At 41.8% G+C, this 24078-nt stretch overlaps 1 protein-coding gene across 1 annotated transcript in view; it reads left to right on the plus strand.

Annotated features, from left to right (window-relative positions):
- The window catches only part of LOC138545507 (E3 ubiquitin-protein ligase RNF170-like), a 47022-nt gene extending 23254 nt beyond the window's left edge, over positions 1–23768 (plus strand). The window contains exons 4-6 of the mRNA XM_069642073.1: positions 8982–9055; positions 10982–11092; positions 21616–23768. Coding sequence (XP_069498174.1) covers positions 8982–9055; positions 10982–11092; positions 21616–21915 — 485 coding nt within the window. The 3' untranslated portion in view covers positions 21916–23768. The remainder of the gene's footprint in view (positions 1–8981; positions 9056–10981; positions 11093–21615) is intronic.
- Positions 23769–24078: the final 310 nt, after the last annotated feature.

The following is a 24078-nucleotide window of genomic DNA, read 5'->3' on the forward strand; positions in this document are numbered from 1 at the left end:
GCTAATCCCATGCAGTGACTCCTCCACTAGGGTGGCGGTATAGCCGTAAATTGATAATAGTGTGACTGCTCTAACTTTTTAGTGCACCTTAAGACTTACTATGTTTTAGTGCATTCTTGCTTAAATGCAAAATGGCTGTACCATATCCAGACCTTTGCTATCTTGGTACTACCATGCCACAGCTTTCATACACTTGTGCATAAGTGCAGCCTGGCCTTACTATCATAGAGTTGCTGATGACTTATTACATTGTGGGCCTGTTATGGTAGCCTTTGGCTTTACTGTACAATGGTTTGACAGTTTCCTAGCTTAGTAGATTCAGTCCTTAAAAAACACCTTTCCTTCAGGTTGGCCTCGGCCGGCCTGACATCTAAGCGCTCTCTTTAGAAAGTGTTTAATGCTGTAATATAGTCATTGGGTGTCAGTCATGTGTGTTAGTATACTTCCCCATCGTTCAGTATTTCCATATTGTCATCAAAAACTGTACACCCTGGTTTTGGTACATCCTAATCTTAGTAAACTTTGGACTTGCGCTTTCAGCCTTAGTATGCATGGCTACAATGGATATACAATATCCTGGTCTTTGCACATTCTGCTGCTAATACAGAAAAGTACAGAAAAGACACTCTGAGATGGTCCCCATTCACTATTTGTGCACTTCTAACTCTACTTTCAGCAGCACAGCACGCCATTATATATGAGACGAAGAACTACCCTAAATGGACAACATTTTTAACAGACCATTGATCAAGTGAATAACATAAAAGTGATTCCTTCCTTGCAAGGAGTGTTATTTTACTGTAGGATGGGTACTCTACTTGCATACAACTATAGAGAGCACAGGTGTCCCGCTGAGTTAGAGATCATGTGTGTATGTACATACACATTTGTTGTGTATGAGCTGTTGGGTGGAACGTGTCGTCTTCATAGGCATTCCTCTGGGTGTGGAATAAAGAAAGCCCACTATAGCTTCTTTCACTTGAGTGACCTTTTGAGTGGAGAAGGGCTCACACAGGTTGGTGTGAAACAGCCAGACACACACACACCCGCCCCACCCATTCGGAATATACCACCTGTCCTTGAAGTCAGATGAAAAAACACTTGTCGAAGGCCCCCTGGCTTTATAGTTTCATAATCCTCACACGCCATATGCTAAGACACTTGACAGCACATCTGTCCTTCAGGATTTCTTCCAATAACCATCATCATCGTTGGTTTTTCTCTGATGCAACATGGCGAAATATATGCAATGTGTGGCAAATTGATTTAAGATGAAGTCGGGATAATGACAGCCTTGCCGCACCCCTTCATGAAGCGCTGTTTGTTCAAAGAAGTGATTAGAAATGTGTAGTATCAGTAATCCACAATCCAGCCCGAGAATGCAGGGCTCGTGGTGAGGCCAGGCAAGCACGAACGGAGATCTGATGAAGCACGTCATAGTGCGAGGACGGCGGAGACGTGGAACGGGCGGAGATTCAATTGCCAACGGGAGACGCTCGTGAGCTGGTGGAGCCCGATAACAGAGAACTACTTATTCCCCCATGTAACCACAATAAATATATATATGTATGTCATACCGTGTTACGCGCCTTAATCACTTCAAGTGGCGACGAGGATTCGGGCTCCACCGCCTCCTTTCACCTGCGCCTCCAGCTCGTGGAGAACATTTCATGGGAAACCGGGCCACTCCGCTCCGTTCCCTGAGCGTGGCAGTGGCCCAGTGATGATGATGGCCGCTCCGTTCCTGCGAACGTAGCAGCGGCCACCGTATTAATCCATCCGCCTGCCGAGCTCACATCAGCCAAGTAAGTGCCTTCGTTGTTTCTGTGCGAAACAGTCCAGGAGCAAACCCCGCCCACTCAGCCAGCCCACAGCCGTGTACACGGACATTGCATACCGTATATCATGTTATAGATGGGCACATGAACACTGTTTGGCACATTACACTTAACAGTGTGGCAAATGGAAATACAATTAAGACTATAAACAATACATTGTGAAGGGAAACACTGAAGTGGAAAGGTGAATGTGAACTATAATAATAATAATAACAAAGCTAAGTCTTAAGGGATTGTTCAAAATGGCATTCAGTGGTGTTCCGCCTCCCATGTTCTTTTTGACGGATGTAGGGGAACCCTCAATACCGTGGAAGAGATGGATTAAAGCCTTTGAACACTATGCAGGAGTGGTGTGTGGTCCAAATTGTAGTATAGAGAAAAGAAAATCTCTTCTGCTACACTGCTTTGGACCAGCTGGGCAAGAAAAATTCGAAGATTTACCTGAACTATTGCCTGAAGAGAGTGCGGATTTAAATGACTATGAATGTTCAGTGAAGAAAATGGGCAAACACTATGAAAAGAAATTAAGCACTATTCTAGAACGGTACAAATTTGGAAAGAAAGTTCAAGAGGAGGGTGAAAGTGTTGAACAGTACATAACTAATTTAAGAAAATTAGCCAGAACATGTAAATTCAATGCACAATTGGATGAGAGACTACGAGACCAATTCATGTTAGAATGCAGAAGCAGCAAAGTGAGGGAAAAGTTATGGGCTGAAGATGATCCACCTCTTGACACAGTTCTTAGGATAGCCAAAGAAGTTGAACATACGGAAAAATGTGTTCAGGAACTGGAGAACAGGATGCAGTCTGTAGAGATCAAACAGGAAACTCCAAAGAATAATAACACGATGAACATAAATAAAAGCAATGAATCAATAGCCCAGGTGATGGACGCATCTGGCAGCAGAGACAAACCAGGAAGACCTCGTAAAGCATCGTGGAATGAAAATAGAAGGGGCAGAGGTGGACCCAGAGTAAATGAGAAGAGAAGAAGTCCACGTAGACAAGGAGGCAATCCACGAAGAAGAATTGATGGGAGATGTTTTAGATGTGACAGTACTGAACATTGGGCTGATAATCCTGAATGCCCAGCTTTGAAAATTATATGTGGCAAATGCAAGGGCAAGGGCCACTATGCCAGATGTTGCAAAGCATCAAATACTTCCATGAATTGGATCGGCAGTGATAATGACAGTAATATTGATGATGATGAATGTGTTTTTGCTATATCCGATGAAGAACAGGAGGAAGAAATGGAAAGCCCTAAAGCCATGGTGTGTATAGATGGGGTGAATATGCACATGATGGTTGATTCTGGTGCCAAATATACACTTATACCACAGGAGATGTGGGACAGAAAGAAACATGAATATTTACATGAACCTGACATTCGACCCAGAGCCTATGGTGGAATTAAAATAGATATCATCGGATGGTTTTGGGGTTCACTCAAATTTAAGAACAGGAGAGCGAATGGGAAGATTTACATTACAAAATCTGGGAGAATTCCTTTATTAAGCTGGACTCATCAGAGCAAACTCAGAGTAAAATTGGACGCCAATGCTGATGAGTCAGTGATGAATATCGAAAATGACGAAACAAGGAAACACGGAACACATGAGAAAAGGGAGGAAATGATGAAGAAAGTTTTCAAGAATGAAATTGGGTGTTTACGTGGATATTCACATAAAATCAGGATGAAACCAGGATGTGTTCCGGTGGCGCAGAAATTACGGAATGTTCCTCTTTCTATGAGGGAAGAAGTCAAGAAAGAAATAAAAAATTTAGTCGACCAAGGAGTCATAGAAAGCATTGATGCCAGTGAATGGGTGTCCCCGTTGGTTGTTTTAAGGAAGAAATCTGGAAAGTTGAGAATATGTGTTGACATGCGTGAGCTGAATAAATGTGTAATTCCCGACAGACACCCACTTCCAAATATTCATGAAATAGTTTCCACGATTGGTCCATCGAAGCACTTCTCCACCCTTGATTTAACTTCGGCATACCATCAGGTGAATCTACATAAGGAATCCAGAGGCATGACAGCGTTTATTACGCCAGACGGTCTATATCAGTATAAGAGACTACCGTTTGGGCTTATATCAGCTGCATCTGTCTTCCAGAAGGTCATGCATAAACTGTTTGAAGGAGACCATGGTGTTATATGTTTCCAGGATGATATTTTGATACACGCTACCAACCAGGAAACACATGACGAGAAAATACAACAGGTATTTAAGAAACTGTATGAAGCGGGAATGACTCTTAGTAATGAAAAATGCAAGATAAATTGTGATATAATTGAATATTTGGGACATACTATATCAGCAGAGGGGGTAAGACCCAAGAAACAACTGTTAGAAGCAATAGAAAACATGCCAAGGCCCAAATCCAAAGAAGAAGTACGCACATTCATCGGCATGGCCGAATACTATTCAAAATTCATGCGTGATTTTGCTACACATACTGTCCCTCTACGTGAACCATTGAAGAAGAAAACATTTGCATGGGATACAGAATGTGAAGAAGAATTTAAATGGATAAAACACGAACTGAATAAGGCACCATCATTGAGGAATTTCAAGAGTGGAAAGAAGACCGTTATCACGACAGATGCCAGTAATGTAGGCCTTGGTGCAGTCGTCACACAAGAAAATGATGGTAAAGAGAGGTTGATAGCCTTTGCTTCCAGATTGCTGAAGGGAGCTGAAAAAACATATGCAGCCATTGAAAAAGAGATGTTGGCCATTAAATGGGTGGCAGAGAAGTTTCGGAACTTCATTTGGGGTACAGAGGTGGAGTTTCGCACAGACCACAAACCATTAGTCCATGTCATAATGAGTAAGGGTTTGGACAATGTCTCGAATCGTATGAAAAGATGGGTCGTACTTCTACAAGAGTACAACTGTGTGGTGAAGTATGTACCAGGCACGAAAAATCGTGCTGCTGATTGTCTCTCAAGGCTCACAAATGTCTCGGAAGTAGATGACGGTGAAGATATGGAATCTGAGGTTGTGTTAAATATTGAAGAACTATCTATATCGGAGAAAGAATGGAATGAAGCAGAGGAATTGGATGAAACATTCAATAAGTTGAAACGCATCATTATAAGTGGTAGTTCATTGACCAAGGCCAAGTATGAAGAAAATGGGCTTTTGGAATATTGGAAAGTTGCGAATGAACTGAAGGTAGAAAATAATAGAATTATGAGGAGTGACAGAATTATTCCACCTGTAAGCCTACGCCGGAAGATCATTGAGTTAGGTCATGAGGGCCACCAGGGAATTGTAAAGACGAAGAGAAGAATACGAGATGAATTCTGGTGGCCAGGATATGATCTACAGGCTGAGAGAGTCATACGTGACTGTATCCTTTGCAAAGAGAGTGACAAAGGATGTGTGAGTGAGAAATACCCCATGGTAATTACTGAACTTCCAGGTAACATTTGGGAAGACCTGGGTATGGACATAATAGGTCCAATTCACAGTGAGGGAAAACAACAGTATTGTATAGTGATTATTGATCTTTTGACTAGATGGGTTGAAGTCATGATTAAACCATGCATGACTGCAAAAATGGTAGTTGATTTCTTAAAAGAAGTATGTGGAAGGGAAGGGTTACCCAAAAGCATACTAACAGACAATGGAGTTCAATTCCGTTCAAAAGAAATGCAAACATTTTGTGTGGAAAACTCCATTGTACACAAGAAAAGCGCCATATATCACCCACAGACTAACGGAGTAGTCGAACGTTTTAACAGAGTGCTTAAAGATGCTGTGAGATGGGCTTGGGCAAACGGTATGAAATGGGAAGAAGCTGTTAAACAAAAGATTAATGCACACCGTTTCACAACACACTGTACGACAGGCCTGTCGCCGTTTGAGATGAGTAGAGGTAGGAAAGCTAACACTAAGTTAACACCATCCTGGTTAAAAAGAATGACCGTGTTAAGGAAGGATTTCGGAGATGCATGTCAGAACATCAGAGTTATGCAATTAAGAAACAAAAAAAGTCATGATGTGTCTGTAAGTACTAAAAGAAAAAAAAGAGGACCACCATTGATGGTTGGGGGGCTAGTGAGAATCAAACTTCCACCCGTATTGAGAAATGGTCCATGTAAATGGTCCAAGCCAGTTGGGGTCGTAGAAGTGTTTAAACATGCGGTGAGGGTTGAAGATGGAAGAGTCTGGAATATGGAGAGAGTGTGTGTGTGGGATACTCCTGTGGGGGATGCAACAATGCATGGTAGTCGAGGGGAGTTTAGAGAGAGAACGAATGCAAATGGTACCAAAGATGTTGAAGAATATCAGAGAGATGTAACACAAGAGATAGACTCATCAATGGTTTCCTTGCCAAAACCTAAAACAGATATCTTGCGCATATCAAGAAGAGGGAGAGTCATTCATCATCCCTGCAGACTGAAAGACTTTGTGTGTGAACAATGAGCCCAATACAATTTGTAAAGGGACAGACTAGTTGTGTTTTCGAATGTTTAAGAAGGGGAGATGTGTAGTATCAGTAATCCACAATCCAGCCCGAGAATGCGGGGCTCGTGGTGAGGCCAGGCAAGCACGAACGGAGCTCTGATGAAGCACGTCATAGTGCGAGGACGGCGGAGACGTGCAACGGGCGGAGATTCAATTGCCAATGGGAGACGCTCGTGAGCTGGTGGAGCCCGATAACAGAGAACTACTTATTCCCCCATGTAACCACAATAAATATATATATGTATGTCATACCGTGTTACGCGCCTTAATCACTTCAAAAAGCAAGAACATTAGACCAGGGAAGTGCCCAGTTTTGAGCTACATTGCTTTAAAGTGTTACTTTATTTGCTCCATGCATCAGTGTTGGTCATATTGCCTATAGTTTGACCCCATATTCCCGAAAATAGGTTAATACATTCAAATGCAGCCTAAGCAGGGTAGGACTAAGAAGGGCTGGGAAAGAAGTGTGTTTGGTCAACCCCCCCACCCCACATAGACTTGGAGCTTCCTAGGATGTTAGATGGTGGACAGATTTCCTACCAACCTTCTAACAAATAAACCGACCAAGAGACTTTCCAGCGTGTAGATCAGGAGCCTGTAACCTTCGGCATTCCAGATGTATTGGACTACAACAACCATCAGCCCTAGCCAGCTTAGTAAATGGTCGAAATTGATATTCCAAGACATCATTTGGAGAGCCACAGGTTGCAGTGACCTGCTGTAAACAGTCCACTCCATCCCAGAACTCAGAACATTAGCAGGTCACACGCATCCCTTATGCTGGCAAATGAGCCTGATAACACTGGGACTTTTGCCAAAGGGTTCCTTCCTGTAGCTTCCAATCAGCAGACACATGGTCATGTTTTTGTCGCGGTTATAATCATTTGGGAAGAGATGGCTTTGACACACATGAATTCTGCTTGGCTGTTGCGTTTCAAACACAATTAAGGCTTACACCTGTTTGTATAATGAAGATGTGTGACTGACGTTTAGCTTTAATAACGTACACTGTACAAGCAGCTCTTGGAGAACAGTGAACGGTTTACTCTCCAACAAATATCATCAGGGAATACATGATATGTTGAAAATAGTCTGCACTAGCGTATTCACAAAGGATATTTGGGATTAAACACCCTTAAAATGTCACAAACAAGTGCTTACAATAGTCAGTTTAATGTATTGATCCAATTTATGTAGGTTATATTCTCACCAAGCACACCAAGGCTTGCACCGACCGCTGTTTAGGTGCTGTCATATTTGGGGATTTGTACCGCATATAGAGACTTTCTGAAATCCCCATTCAGATGTAACTGTATTGGCCAATTGTGTGTGCCTTGCACAGACACATGCAGACAAAGCATTGGCATTCTTTGGGTGGGCTGATTCACAAAACCAAATATGCGTGGGAAATGCATGTGCGTGGGGATCATATTCACTTTTGATCAGGCTGCCTACAGAGAGTGGGAAAGGTTGGACCTGCCTCTGAACAAAGTCCGGCATCTGGCCATGGATCCAGTGCATATTTGAGTTTGGCTATACGTTCACCACTTGAATATGAATGGAGAGGGGGCTGGCGTTCATGAATGGGCACATGCGATAGGGGTGCACTTGTATATGTTAATGTCTTCCTAAAACACACATTGTATTATACAAATGATACTTCACCAATATTAAAGGTAACTAGGCTGCATTGTATTACAGAAAATCCACACAGATTCTGACGGGGACCCCATGTGTCTTTTACATCATCCATCATCGGTTACCATCACCTTGACCCTTGCAGAATCCAATGTCCAGCTGGACAGTCCAACGACCATGCCTGGGCTACATTTCTACCAAATGGGCAACCTGAGGCGCCACCCCCCCCGTCCACGCCAGCTTGGCCTACTGGGCGTGAGTGGACCCCTCAAGCCACAAACCGTTTAGCAAATACATAGTTCATCTTAGTTCATCATTTTTGATAATGGTCCGAACATTTTCATAATCCATTGTGTAGATCCCTGTCAACAGCGCCAATAAAATGCAACACTCAAATAAACACACAGTATAAGTTACACACTCTGATATTCACAAGCAATTTGAAATGATCCAACAAACAGTTCATAGCTAACAACAACTGCCAACATAAAGGGTTTGGAGGGTGGGCTAACTTTGTCCTGAAGGCACGGTACAGCGGGGGAAAGAGGAAGATGCCTGAGCTTGCCTGTCTTAAATACCCTGACCCCTTTTCTGCCACCGAACCCTGCCCCCTTTGCATTCCCGGAAGCCCTCATTGCAAACTAAGGCCCCAGCCATTGCCCACGAGGCTGCCCCTAATGGCCCTGCTGTTGTAGGGCCATGGTGTTGCCACCAGGCAATACATACAGGCACAAAGGTTTGAGGGCAAAGTGTCCCCACCTCTCTGCAGCCACAGGTGCTAGCTAATGTGCCTTGATTTGATAATATCTAATTAAAAAAAGGATGAACGATGAATATTGCCCTTCAGAGATTTACTCCAAAGTATGAGCACTTGACTGATATTGACAAATGTACAGATTTTGTAAGATACTTATGTTTTCTTCAATCTCTGCAAGGACAAACGTGACATGTGTAGTAGAAGAAAATGTATTTAATTTATGGCAACAATTACTTATACAAATATTGCTCTTCCTAGGTTCCTGTCTAATGGCCTATTGGAAGCATGGTTCCTGGCTAGGGGCAGTTAGCTGTCCTCTCTGCAGACAAAAGGTAACACTCTCTGAACAATGCCGCTTGTTATATAGGTGTGGATGTAGAACAGAATGTGCAGCTTGAGATAGGACTAGGAGTTATGGATCCAGTCCAGCCACCATCTTATTGTCACCTCTGGCAAAAAAGGGGGGACTCAGTTACCTGGATGAGGAATCTTTCCTGATATGCACTGGGACTAGTGTGGAAAAGTGGCCTTCAAGAGGACATGGCTTTAGAGGGGCAAGCTACTGTCACACTTGCCATCTACCTTCATGTAAATTCTATACCAAAAATTATCCAACTAATCCTCCTCAGTTATGATACGATAATAATATTCAGTGTTAACAATTATGCATTCTGTAAGAATAACCATGATTATTCTCATACATGCCTGATGTTCACATTCTCAGATTTTCCTTTTTTGGCATCAAACGAAGAGGCAATATCTTAAATGAGATGTACAATACCTAATGTTGTATGGCCAGATTCTCCCCAAATCAATATTTTCTAAAGCAAGGTTATCTGACTCCAGGCCTCTAGGGCCAGATCCATGTTGTATGTTCAGGACACTCCTCATTAATATTCATGAGATAAATTTGCATACAATGATTCCAAATGCATGCAAAGTTTGTCTCATGAATATTAATCAGGGATATCCTGAAAACCCGACAGGTCCCTGGCCCCCGAGTCCTGGAGTTGCACAACCCTGCTCTAAAGTATGCCATCGGAATTTTTAAAACAGTCTCTCATTCCATAATGTGCTTTCCACAAATGTTTCAAATACTAGCATGCAGGATCGATTTAGTGACATAGTGGAAGGGCTATTTTAGGAAGTCAAACCGCCTCTAAAAATGTATAACATCTGATTATGGAAAACAAAAAAAGGCTTGGACTGGGCAAGCGTGTGTGTAAATTGTGTGATGGGATGAATGTGGATGGTTGGTGTGAAGAACCGAAATTGATGAAGTAACACATAAAAGAATTCTCTCGAATTTCCAAAGACAATATCTTTGCTTTACATTGACCTTCAATGGACAAGCTCTTGAATTTACATGGCCAATCACTGCACTTTCCATGACAATCTCTTAAGATTCTATGGTTCTTCTGTGCTGGACCACCTGTCTCTTTAGTTACAATAGGACAAGATGCACCCCATGGGAGAAGCTATCTTATTTTTTGAGCCACTCCATTTTGTTTCATTTTCTTCTTTAGATAGCTGAGTCATACATTAGAAGTGGGTTACATTTTTTCCAAAAGACTTGTCAGATATGTGGAAATAATAATCTGTGTGAAAAAGGTTTCTCGAAAGATTTACCTTTTCACTTAATATACAAAAAACCACAGCAAAAGCACAATTGAACATAAAACAGGGAATGTGTACATCTATTTTCACATGCCCATTTGGCTTCTATGTTCCTCTTTCTCGTGGATTAGTTTTACCCAGAGAAATGTGTTCTAATATTGTCCCTGCAAAAATACAATGGTATTTCTTCTGAGAATGTTTTTGGAAAAGGTTACCACTCCTTTGCACCTATCCCAACTTCAGTGGTCTTGTGGGTGAGAGTCAAGCTTCAGATATTCTTCAGCACTACAAACAATACCTGTCACAAAAAAATCTCTGATTGCACCTGCCGCTAGGTATGAGCTTTACTCTGACTCTAAGATGAATCCTCTGGCTAGGCACAGTTTTTCAAAAGCATGACTAAGTTACTTTCATATATTTTAATCTTCTGAGGGTGTCTACACAGCTAAGGACTGCTTGTTAAAGGCTTCATAATCACTAAATTGATAGAGGTTGTTATAGTTTAATAATTACATAGGAACATTGGTAGAGGTTGTTACACCCATGTCATGTGATGTGACATAATTAGGAATTTGATATATCTTGTTTATTTGTAATCCATTGGTCTGTATCTACATTCTGATTATCTGTGTTTGTTTCAGGTTTCCGGTCTTCGTACCCTCTTTTGTGAACACCAGCAGGATAAGCAGAGCCGAGGAATCGTGGACAGCATTCTGGATTATAACAGACGCTTTTCTGGTCAACCTAGACCTGTAAGTAAACCAAGTGATCCATTAGATATGACGCAGAATCTTAAGAAACATATTTTTTAGAGACTTTCCCGTGGCTTTTTTTTCTATTTATATTTTGAATTTTTTTACATTCTACAAGAGAAAAAAATCAACCCCCAAACCCAATATAAGCAGTACAAAGCTAGTAAATAGCCAGGAATCTACTCCAGATTTTCTCAAAATACCCAACCTATTTCTGTCGATTATAAATCACCCTTTCCATGTTTGCAAGTTTTGATATTTCTTCCAACCAGCAGTTCTTTTCAGGAGACAATCTTGACTTACATCACCTCAGTATTTGTTTCTTGCCATCAATGAACCATTTCCTCTGGGAAGTAAACAGGCCATCCAACATTTCATCATCTTCGAGAATTATTAGTAATCAAATCATAATCCAGGATTAACCCCAGTACCTTGTTAAAAATAGTGCCAAGTTTCCTCCAGAAATATCTCACCCTCACACACTCCCAGAGCATATGCTCTAAAGAACCCACTCTGTGAGTGCAACCCCAGCAGTCATCAGTGTCAGACAAGCTCTTTTGTATAATCGCTCTGGCGTCCAATAGACCCTCTTTAAGATCTTAATTTGTTGCAACCTTTCCCTCAAGCTTCAGCATAAAGCCGCATTTTATGACCAACACTGCCATAATTTAATCCTTGAATCATTCCCTCCCTTCTAATTGCAATGGCTAGTGGTTCAAAAGCAATCACAAATAATAGAGGTGAAAGGCATCCTTGTCTAGTGCCATGCTGTAACTCAAAACACTCAGACCTCATACCATTTGTTCCCACATCTGCAGTAGGGCATGAGTATAACAACTTCACCCAGTTTACAAAGGACTCTCCAAAACTCATTCTTATCAGTACAGTGTACAGGTAGTCCCAGTTAACCCGATCAAACGCTTTCTCAGCATCCAGTGAAAAAATTGCAGCATCATCCAAACTGTCAACAATCTGTGTAATTGTTTGTAATAGCCTTCTCATATTGTTTGCTGCGTGTCATCCCTTAACGAAACCTGTTTGGTTTCCATGAATCAATCTAGGTAACAACAATTCCAACCTCCTCGCCATTGTTTTTGCCAGAATTGTATTATCTGTATTCAGGAGACTAATTGGTTGATAGTTTGATGGTAGCTTCTGATCTCTATCTTTCTTTTTTATCAATGAAAAAGACGCGTGATGGGTTGTCTGTGGTAGCATTCCAGCTGACAGTGAAGCCATATACATGTTGCGCAGAAGTCCAAAAACTGAGTCAGGCATACTCCTATGAAACTCCATTGGGAGACCATCTGGCCCAGGGAACTTCCTTAAATTCAGTGAAACAACTGATTTCTTCAATTCTTCTATAGTTAATTCTACCTCCAAAGATGTTCTCTCTGTGGTCGCTAATTTATGGAGTTGTAGATCTTCACCAAACCCAGAAAATAACCAGAGACATTAATCTCATTAAAGTACAGAACCATATAATAGTTCCTGAAAACCTCATTAATCTCTTTAGGGTTGAACGTTATGGTGCCACCCAATGTAGTAATAGACAGAAATGCTCTGTCCGCCTCCTGTCTTCTTAAGCGATGAGTCAACCAACGGTCATAGAACTTCACCCTGAACACTCATCAACAGCACAATCAGCTTGCCCTCCTTGTCTGAGAAGTGCTTTAGTACTTGAACTGCAATATTCTTATGAAGTGAGTTAAAGGAAGAGCCAAACACATTTCCAACCCACCCTTTCCTCAGATTATCTGTCTCCTCTTGTGTCAGGTGTGTCTCCTGCAACAGGCATACGTCCACCTTAAGGTCATTCAAGTGACTAAGGATCTGTTTCCTCTTTAGAGGGCTATTGATACCATTCATGTTCCATGATATGAAACGTAATTCATCGTTAACAGTAGCCATTTTTGCTGTGTGACAAAATCCAGAAGGTACCAACTCTGTTTGCAAAGTACAAAAATAAAAGAATAAAGGAACAAAATAAAAGAAAGAGCCCCCACCCTCTTAAGGTAACGGTCTGAGGATGCACCGACCTTAGTTATGTCATGTTATGTTAGGTAGATTTCTTAAGCACACAGTCACCCGAGGGTATCTTGGCGCTGGAGAGAGTAGCAGAGTTCGGAAAGGGTGTCAACAGGTAATAGACGATATCTAGAAAAGTGGCATTTTGAGTGCTTTCCTAAAAGCTAGATGATTCGGTAATTTTCTAATTGATAGTGGCAGTCCATTCCATAAATTGACAGCCACTATGGAGAAAGCACGGCCACCTATCCTTGTGCGATGAAACCTCGGAACAATAAGAATATCCGCAGATGAGGATCGTAACAGGCGCTTGGGGTTGTAGCAAATGAATTTGGTCTGAAGAAATTCAGCGCCTTGAGAGTGAAGAGCTCTGTGAACTATGCACAGGGCTTTAAATCTTATACGTTGGTCCACAGGCAGCCATTGCAAGGAGCGAAGCACCAGAGATATATGGGCACCATAAGGTGTGCCAGTGGCCATCTGAGCAGCAAGATTTTGAATATGCTATAGGTGCTGCGTGAGACCCTTGGTTTGGGCCAAATACAGCAAATTGCAGTAGTCTAAGCGAGATAGAACCAGAGCCGCAACCACCGGAGGGCGAAGGGGCTCGGGTATGGAAGGGAGCACTTTATTCAGGACCTTGAGTTGGTAATGACCTGCCTAACAGACTGCTGCAACTCGGTTTGCCATAGACAGAGAAGCTGCGAGAATAACCCCCAGATGTTTCACTTTACCCACCAGAGTGGGAAGGGGGCCAAAGGTGGAAGGCCAGAAAAAGGACACCCATAGTGAAGGATCAGGGGGACACCCTACCACCAGGAACTCCATCTTGTCTCCATTCAGTTTGAGCCAGTTGTAGTTCATCCACTCACTAACGGCAGTCAGGCAACGCTGGAGGCGCGAAGACACCTCATCCCGATCCTGATCAAGGCCGATCAGGATTTGAGTGATTTGAGTGTCCTCAGCAGAGGAGTAGCAATTCAAACCGTGGGAGCGGATGAGACATACTAGGGCCCATATGTAGATGTTAAACAAGATTGGAGACAAATACGAGCCCTGTGGGACACCAAAAGTGAGGTGACAGGGGGTAGACCAAAAAGGTGGCATAGAGAGAGACTGCGTGCGATCCGCCAGGAATGAGGTGAACCAGGCCAGTACCTGACCAGAAATTCCTATCTGGGCAAGCCGAGACAGCAGGATGGAGTGGTCGACAGTGTTGAACGCCGCTGATAGATCTAGTAAAATCAGGGCCCCCACACCACCTGAGTCTACTAGCTTGGACATGTCATGCTGGACGGACACAAGCACACTCTCAGTGCCTCTGCCCAGTCTAAAACCCACCTGTGCAGAGACGAAAATATTAGAGGTTTCAAGAAAGGAGGAGAGTAAGGGTGCAACCAGAGATTCAAGTAGTTCAGAGAAAAAAGGAAACAGAGAGATAGGATGGAAATTAGCCAGTACAGTCGGGTCTAGTGAAGGCGTCTTGAGAAGTGGAACAACCGTAGCAGATTTCAGTTTGGGTGGAATGACCCCTGATTGACAAGAGTCATTTACAGCAGCAGTTAATGCTTCTAAGAGATCCGGTGCAATTTCTTTCATAATCTCTGCTGGGATAGCATCTGACGGGGAAGAGGATTTACTCCTTTGAATCGCAGCAAAGGCTACTGCTTCTGTGAATGGTTGAAAAACGGACCATTCAGCTATGTGTTCTGCTTGTGCAATAGTAGCGATAGCTTTCGAATTACTAGGGGACATTGCTACCGATTTAGCAATATTAGTCCAAATATCATTAATTTTGGTAGCATAAAAACGAGATAGACCGTCACACCATACTTGTGTAGGTTTAACCCTCGCTATAACAGAGGATGACAGTGACTTAACAATGGAAAACAATGTTTTTTGTCAACACAAAGCTGTTTCAATCTTCCAAGAAAAATGGAGTGCTTTGGAGGCTATTAATCTGCCAGATAGGTTGAGAGGCAAGATTTATAGGCTTCTCTGAGAAGAGGATCGTACGATTTGCGCCACTTACGTTCAGTCTGTCTGACCTTCAATCTGGATGCTCTAAGTTGATCTGAGAACCATGGCTGAGAGGGCAGTCTGCGTAGCTGCAACAGTTTCGAGGGGGCACGTTTATCTGCAGTGTCGTGAAGCACCTGAGACAGCAATGACAGGGACATAGGTAATAAGGAATTGCATCCAGTTGTAAAAACATTATGCCTCCACCCCCTCCCTATAATTGGAGCACCTTAATACAATACAATTCTATAGTTATACCAACAAACCTCAAAATGATCTCACACAATGTTATTCAAATGTCCCACCCCTCCGACTGGTACATAATAAACATGGGCCATGAACGACACACACCAGATCCAGAACATTTCATCACAATCTGCCCCCAGTCCCCACTGAAGACGACAATGTAATGATGTATAAGGCTACACCTGCATATTCAATAACTAGCAATGTTATAACAGTAGTCAGGTATTAAGTCATTGCATTTGCAACAGCCTGCAAAGAAAGGTTAATTAATGCAAACCTAAAAAAAATCAATAGTAACATACATTGTTTCAAGAAGGACCTGTAAATAAATGTGTAAGCATATAAATAACAGCCTTCGAGATTCAATCAAATAATATCCTGGAGTAGAAAGTAACAGTACAAACTTCTCATCAACTAAACCCATTTAATGCTGGCATGTATATCTATAATGCATTATGCATATCTCATTGACTCAATTAAATCACAACTACCTGCATATCTGTCTGCCCCCCCACATGGGTCGGTAACGTAATGCTATGCAAAGTTAACAAGCAGTGTATTCAATCTGCTGCAACGTCACAACATCAACAGTCATTAAGTCCGTTCTTTGCAATTGTCTGTAGACAAAGGTTACATAATACAAATTCAAAACAAATGACAGTAACAAACATTGTTCCAAGAGGGACCTGCAAATAAAATGTGTTAGTTTCGAGGTAACAGCCTGCTCACTAACTTAACCCATATGCCTCAACCAGGCAAAGCATGTATGCATATCTAATATGCCCAATGTATATTTCAATGTCTTGACAATCCAGTAAATCATAGCTGTATGCACACAAAGAAAAAGCAGCGTGAATCTCCTTAAGGAACTAAACATCAACAGCAATGAACCCCACAACTGACACCCAATCACCCTTCAAGTGCGGTTCTGTAACTAACTTGTGACATTCTCCCATCCCATTGCACACTTGTAAACTCTCCAGAGCTTCCCGTGTAGTGCTTTAGTAGCCTGGGACATTTTTATATCATAATGACACTGTCATAATATTGAAGCCATATTTACCGACTACCACCACAGACCAAACACGCCCATTGTACCAACAAGTCACATACAATCCATCGGTTCAACGTTATTGACATTTACCAAAACCGAAGGCAATGCAGTTCAACAAAGAACAATGGTAAGGATAAAACTTTCAATGAAGATATCGAACAGATGTATAATAATTACAGACGGCTTGCTGTTTCAAAGATCTTGACTCCAATCATATGCGCTTGACTCACTGGGCGATCGACATGCTTCCTTGTCATTGTTATATGACCTTCCAGCAGACCAACATTAATTGGACTTGATGTAAATCGCTCATTCGTATTCCCAAACTTCTGCTTTGTTCCTTTGCATAACGCGGAGACCTATGTGAACGTGCACACGTCTTAGGGTCCATTCCTCTTTCTCTGTATGCGAAGAGGCCGCATTGCTGACGCCTCTAAAGAATTCACGAGCATGCTGCAAGCAAGTCTCGTGTACACAGGCGAGGCACAAGCACATAAATTGAGAATAGACTGTTAACAGTCCTTTAAAATAGCCATCATAATAATGACTGTGAAAAAGTAAAGTCAAATTAAAATTAAAATAAGTTAATCCAAAGGCAGGATGGTGATGGGTGGATGCAGCAAGCCGGTTATAAGGTGCACCAAGGGGGGGGACAAGACAATGTAAACACATACCTCACTAATCAATACTGTCAAACCATGCAGTAACCCCCAAGTCTAACTTTCTAAGCCAGAGTCGAGCTTCAGCAGCATCAGTCGTTGATTTTTCTCCCTCAGGTAGTGACAATTTCAGAACACCAGCTCTGTTTAAATATACCTTTACACCTTTCTCTCTGGCAAGATTCTTAGCTGCTTTAAAGGACATTCTCTTGTCCAGAATTTCCTTTGGGTAATTTGTGAAAACATAAAGAGTCTTCCTTCCCCTTGAAGTTGACACTGCCTTTGTTTCTGGCAGCCTTTAGCACTTTCTCTCTCACTCCCACACTGTTAAGGGCCACCACAATCTGCTTGGGTCTGGATGTGGAGGGTTTTCCACCACTATATACAAAGTTCATATCATTTTGTGAAATTAAATCCAGTCCAAGACAATCATTGAACGTTTTCAGTACAAAAGTAAGCATATTTACAGCCTCTTCTCCAGCCTCCTTCACTCCAACCAGCCTTAAATTCCTCCCTCGCAGTTTCAGATCCGGTTCAAGTGATTTCCCCTTTGTCTTCTGGAGATCCGCTTTCAAGTGATTGTAGGCCCTGAAGCTTCCTGATATTTTCAACCCCAGGGAATCAGAGCTGGCCTTCAGTCTGATGACTTGATTTTCCAAGTGTGATACCTTCTGACTGAGATCAGATAAAGAGTTATTGACATCACCCACATCCTGAGCTACTTTCAGCAGCAAAGTATAAATAACCTGTGTGCCGGGTATTTCAGTCATCTCCATAGTCTGCTTAGGCTTCCTAGGGTTGGGGTTTTCAGCAATTTATATCTTCTTTTTGGTGTTCATAATCCTTAGAATATCATTCACAGGAGAAGGTACGGGAGCTGCAGGTTTAAGCTGCTGCCTCAGCGACCAGCATTCCGGAATATTTTCCCTTGGCTTCACGATTACAGATGAATCATGCTTATCTCCAGGTTTCCTCGATCGGTCATCTGTGATCATGTTTTTTGGCATTGTTTTTCTCAGGGTTGCAAAGGGGTTCCTAATGAAAAAATGTAAATCTATATTTAGCCCACAGCCTTCTCCAGTACTGTAATTTATGGCTAATTTGACATAAAAACAGAAACTTGTTTTGCAATAATTGACATGATCACAAAAATACAACATAGGAGTCACTCATCCCTCTTTATTTAGTGAAGGGGGAGTCACAATCTTATAATTTTTTATTCAAGTATTTTATTTTATTTCAAAGGGCAGCAACATCTTTATTAAACATTACAAAATATGCAGAACCCAATCATAATAACATAACATGTATTGTTTGTTTGTTTTATTTATTTGTAATGTGTGCCAGACCCGAGGGTATCAGGGCGCAGAAGAAACACAAATACTTTCAGCTTAGGGTTACACAGCTGTGTAAGAAGAGAGACAAATATATACAGAAGGATAAAAGGCAATGGGTTATTAGAGTGGTATATGCATACAATGGGCAAAAAAAAAATACATCATAGCATAATTAAAGTTTCAGTGTCAACAATACATTGAAAAAGGCAGAAACTATATACAGTGCAGGATAATGAGTTAAGACGGTTAACTGTGAGTTAACTGGACTGTATTAGGGGTCATTTTCCTTAATCCAATTGATGATGTTGTGTCTAAAGTTCTGGTAGGTTTGGTCTGCCCTCAGGGAGGCGGGTAGGGAGTTCCAGAGCTGAGCAGCTTTGACTGAGAAACTACCCCCACCCCCCTCCGCTTTGGTCAGTTTGAACCTTGTACAATCAGGCAGTTTGCGTTGGCTGTTCTCGTTGGCCGGTTGGAGGATTTTATATTGGGTCTCTCTATGAGTTAGCGAGGTGCAGCATTGTTTAGGCACTTGTGTCTTAACAAGGCAGTTTTCAGCAGGATTTTTCTCACCAGTGGAAAGCCAATTATTCTGTCTCCTTATTTCTGATATATGTTCTTTTTTTTGCTATGCCCAGAGCTGCTCTAAGGGCATTATTCTGGAGAATCTGAATATTGCCAATTATGTACTTACTGGCACCAAGATATAGTGAGTTACAATAGTCCAATTTGGAGAAAATTATGGCTCTGGCTAAAGTAGTGCAACTGTTCTTGCATAGGAATGGCATGCCGGCTCTGATTAGCTTACATGTGTATGCAGTGGCAGAGGCCAAGGAGTTGACCTGTTTGGCAAAAGTGAGGTTGGCGTTGAGATAAAAACCTAATGTTTTTACTTCTTTGGCAACTTTAATAGTGTTGCCATCGATATTAAAAGTGTTGTATTTGTGGCCAAGTTTATTGAGGTTAGAGGTGGTTCTCAGGATGATGAGCTCAGTTTTGTCATCATTCAGGCATAGACCATGGACGGCCACCCATGCCTGGATGATGAGGTATATTCTATTCACCAAGGCCAAATCCTTGTCATAATCCCCAGTAAGTGGTATGATAATCTGGGTATCATCTGCATAGTTAGTGTAGGTGATACCAAGACGGTCAAGATCATCGAAAAGGGGCTTAGTAAATATATTATACATTGTGGGTGTGACACACTCCACGAGTAATGGGAATGGGGTCTGCAGCTGCTGAAGGTGAGAAGACTTGCATAGTCCTTTTGCTCAAGAAGGATTGGATCCAGCCTATGGCCTCCTGAGGGAAGTGAGCTGCTGAGTCCAGGTGATTGCATAGTACCATGTGGTCCACCAAATCAAACGCAGCTGATAGATCAAGTAGAAGTAGTAAGGCAAATTTCCCATTGTCCTTAAGGTCGTCGATTTGGGCCTTAAGATCGATCAACGCCGTTTCAGTCCGATGTTGGGGCCTGAAACCTGACTGACAGACTCCTAGTAGTTGGTTGTGTTCCAAATACTCCTGTATTTGGAAATAAGCTACCATGTCTAAAATTTTGAGTAGAAATGGTACTGTAGTAATAGGCCTGTAATTGGTGGATATGGTTGGATCTAATTACTGTTTTTTGAGGAGAGCGAGGACCCAGGATGATGAGCTTTGATATAAAAGGTGATAGGTCTCTGGCAGCATCTTTGATGATTTGGGGTGGGCATTTATCGCCCTGGCAGTTTGAAGGTTTTAGGGAGAGAATAACTTTTTCAACCTCGAGAATTGAAACTTTAGAGAAACTAAAGCGGAGTGAGGGTTTATGTGGAAGCGTGGGAGTACTGACTGGTGGGACCAAATTAGGTAGGTTGGCTTTTTTGTTGTCAATCCTATCCTGAAGGGAGGCTACTTTAATGGATAAGGCTTTTTGTATATTCGTGCACCAGTTTTTATCCTTCACACAGTTGTCTGCAACACAGGGACCGGAGTTTCAAGTTCTTTGAGGATTACAAAGAGTTCCTTTATGCTTTAGTTAGCTTGCAGGATTCTATTGTTGTACATTTCCGTTTTGACAAGAAATATTTCTTTCTTATAGAGAGAAGATATATTAGTAAGGTTGGATCTGTTATCATCAGAGGGTAGTTGCCTCCATGTGACTTCACATTTTCTTTTTTACATTCTCAATGTTTTGAGGTGTTGTGTGTGTGTGTGTGTGTGTGTGTGTGTTGTAAGGGAGTAGGTTACTCAATTGTACTTTGCTACTGAAATCAGGTCGGTAGGAAATATGCTTTCTAGTACATTTACACACTACATTAGTAAAGCACCCTTGTATCTTAAAGGGTCATTCAATGCACAAATGTGTTTCTGGGCCATGTATATATTCCAAGACTTACCTGCTGCATCAAGGTCATTGTTTCAGTGACCAACATACAACCCCACTTTTGGTTGAGTCCTAGTCTGCACCTAGCTCAAAGTAAGGAATGACTCAGAAGTTTGGTGGAGGGATGCCAGACCAGCTTAGGGGACATAGGACTCTCCCAAACCTTGTGCCCTGTTGATGTCCCAACTTTCTTTCAAAGAAATAAGACACTCAGTTGGGTGGGGGGATCGGGAATGTGCTGTACACCCTCTACTTCTGCATCTACAGGGTTCTTGTTTTCTGTTAGCAGAAGGACACATCGCGGGTATGTGAACTCTGGGCCATGACATTGGGAAGGTAAATCTTGCTGGAGCAGTGAAGTGGGGGCAGTACTGGGTCAAATTACTGCATGGAAAACACTTCAACATGACAAATGGGGGCACAGAGGGTTCCGACGTAGTAACAAATTGAAGAAAATGGAAATTCCAGTGGCCCGTTATGAGTATATCATTATATGGGCAGGAAAAAGAGGGAAATAGGAGGCTGGTGCGTTTACCTGGGTAAAACACAAACTGTACTATGATGCCAATCTCTGGAGCATAGGGGTGAATGGAGTTGTGTGTTGAATGATACTAATGGCCACACAAGATTGTTTCTCAACATGCTTTTGTTTTGAAAAACTAATCCCTGTGAAATAATCAAATAGCAATTTATTTCTACGAATATTTAACATTATCTAGAAAATATGGAAAATGTAAACACATATTTTGTATATGATGCAAATCTTTGCCTGCTGGAATTGGACATGATTTTAAATAAAATCTTTCTTTCAGTTTACAGATTACCTGTATGACCTTCCGCTGCTCCTCCATCTTGCCTTCAGGGCCATCTTTACCATGGGCGCTCTTGTGTGGATCTTCTGCCTGAGGATTCTCCTATGCGCATTTGGGGCAATCATGCGCCTGCCCTTTGATGTGGTATCCGAACCTCTTTGTGGAGTCCTTGGGATGGTGGACGACTTAGTGGTTATATTCCTTCTGCTTCTCTGTATGCTGAACATCTGCCAGCAGATTGATAGTGGAGCTGTGGATATGCCTCATTCCACAACGCAGAGCGTCTTAGCAGAATCTTGATGAACAAGGGCTCGCTACTTGGATTTTACCATTGAACATTGATTGGGATCCTTCGTGAACTCTTGACCATGAGATTTCTGGGTCAGAAAAGGAGCTGTTGGGAATGGTGCCACAGAAGAGATGAACTTCTTTTTGATAGTACGGGCGTTATCCCATGTGAATAGTTTGTACAGACCTATGCAGTATGACTTGCCATTTTGTAAATACAATCAAACATGTTAGATGCTGGTGCATTTGCAGTTGATGCTCCCATTTCTCTGTACACATGTGCAATGAGGTGCACTGAAAGGCATGGCGAGGAGGCCCTCTGCGGTGGGTTCCAAAAACACATTGCCACATTCCCAAGACTTAATGGAATCCAGGGCAGATTAACTTATCACATCACCATTTTAAGCATGGAAGTGACCTTCATGTCACTTGCGGGTGAACTCGGATCTCAGCATTTCAGGATACTTCATGCACAGAACATTGGGAATTTTTTGATAAATGTTGCATCCTAAATCTTACTTTCCTTTGTAACCAGGGCATATTAAAAGGTAAGGGTCTTTTTGGTGGTGGTGGCAATATCAGGCATGCCCTAAATGTTATGTGGGAAGTTGTTACAAATGCATCCGGTGTTGTCACAAAACTCCAAGAAGCATGGCCACAACCGTATAGAATAGAGACTCCATCAACTTACAGAGAGCGGTGCCACGATAAGATTGTAACACATAATATTGTAATACCTTCAAGTTTTTTTTAAGCGAATTAAAACTCAGGTCCGTTGTTAAATATTTTCTTCCACCTGTCCACACACTAATTTCAAAGTGTGTTCAAAGCTCCGAAGACACCTCTCCATGCCAACTTGGTGACATTAAAGATTACAGGACTTTCTACACCAAATACATGTGTTTGGTTGCAGATGCCTGGTCTTGGAAGATAGAAAATGTGAGTGCCGGTGTGAAAGTGTCACCACTTTGTGTATGTTACTTCAATGAGACTTGTCACTCCTCCTTTCAATCTCATGAAATCTCCCACCAGTCTTTGACCACCACAGACAACTACAATAGTGTTACCTTGCTGCACAGTGCAAAGGGAAGGAGAGCTCAATAAACATTCCTCTGATTGGTAGAAATCGTACCTCCACAGCCAGTCTATGCAGATGAGCCAATGAGCTGGTTGAGCTCTTTTGATTAATCACGTCGGATCTCTGTTTAGTGCTATTGGCCACGTTTCAAAGAATCCCATGCCTTTTTCTGAAGAGAAGTTACTGGCCGAAGGCAATTCTTCCTGTTGGCTTACTCCCTTGCCAAAAATCCAGACGGGTTTTCTAATAACTAACAAGTATGCAAACAACTTCTACTGAAGTACGTTATATGTTAATGAGTCTGTGTATATTCATTGTGGGTAGCCTAACACACCTGACTTGATTTGACTGTTTGCTGGGATGACAAGCTCCGCCATGATTAGAAGTGCTTATCTGTGGCAGTGTGAGAGAAGTGGACTTTTTGATTTTGTGAAATCCTGAACAGGCAGAACATGTATACAGTAATGTGGGCACCAAAGAAGGCGTTCGCCGAGAGTAGCACACATTCCTTTGCACTCACAAGTATTGTCCATTGAGAAAACACAAATTATGCCGCAAGTAAATAGTTCACCTTTATTTTTTAAATAATTGTTGGTTGTGACAATGTTTTGCAACCAGCACACATTTTGTATGTTAACTGTATATTTTGTACAGAAGTGTGTATATAGATATGTATATTTATTGTTATATTAAAATGTTACATTGGAATTGCTAACTGCACCTCTGCCTTTCTCAATGTCTCTATTTTACGCTCTGAGAGAGAGAGAGGAGAGAGAGAGAGAGATAGAGAGAGTATATACAACCTGCAGTGTGTAGCAATAAATCAAATCATGATTACATCACAATAAACAAAATAATTGTATTAGATTATAAAAACGAAAGTGTAAAAATACATCACACATTTGACAGTTCATGCTCTAGAAATTAAATTCCAGACATCAGTTAAGTAAAATAGTGACTCTGGTCTTAATATAAAGTAGAATTCTTCTGGGTAGATGTTAGGCAAATGTATTAGGAACAAATGTAAATTATAGTCTCCAGTATGGTATCTAGTACTTCAGTGCCCTCCAATCAGCGCATATAGCTAAAGGCTTGAA

This window comes from Ambystoma mexicanum, chromosome 1q (assembly GCF_040938575.1).
Source record: "Ambystoma mexicanum isolate Mex_15411 chromosome 1q, UKY_AmexF1_1, whole genome shotgun sequence".
In the NCBI taxonomy this organism is placed as follows: Eukaryota; Metazoa; Chordata; class Amphibia; order Caudata; family Ambystomatidae; genus Ambystoma; species Ambystoma mexicanum.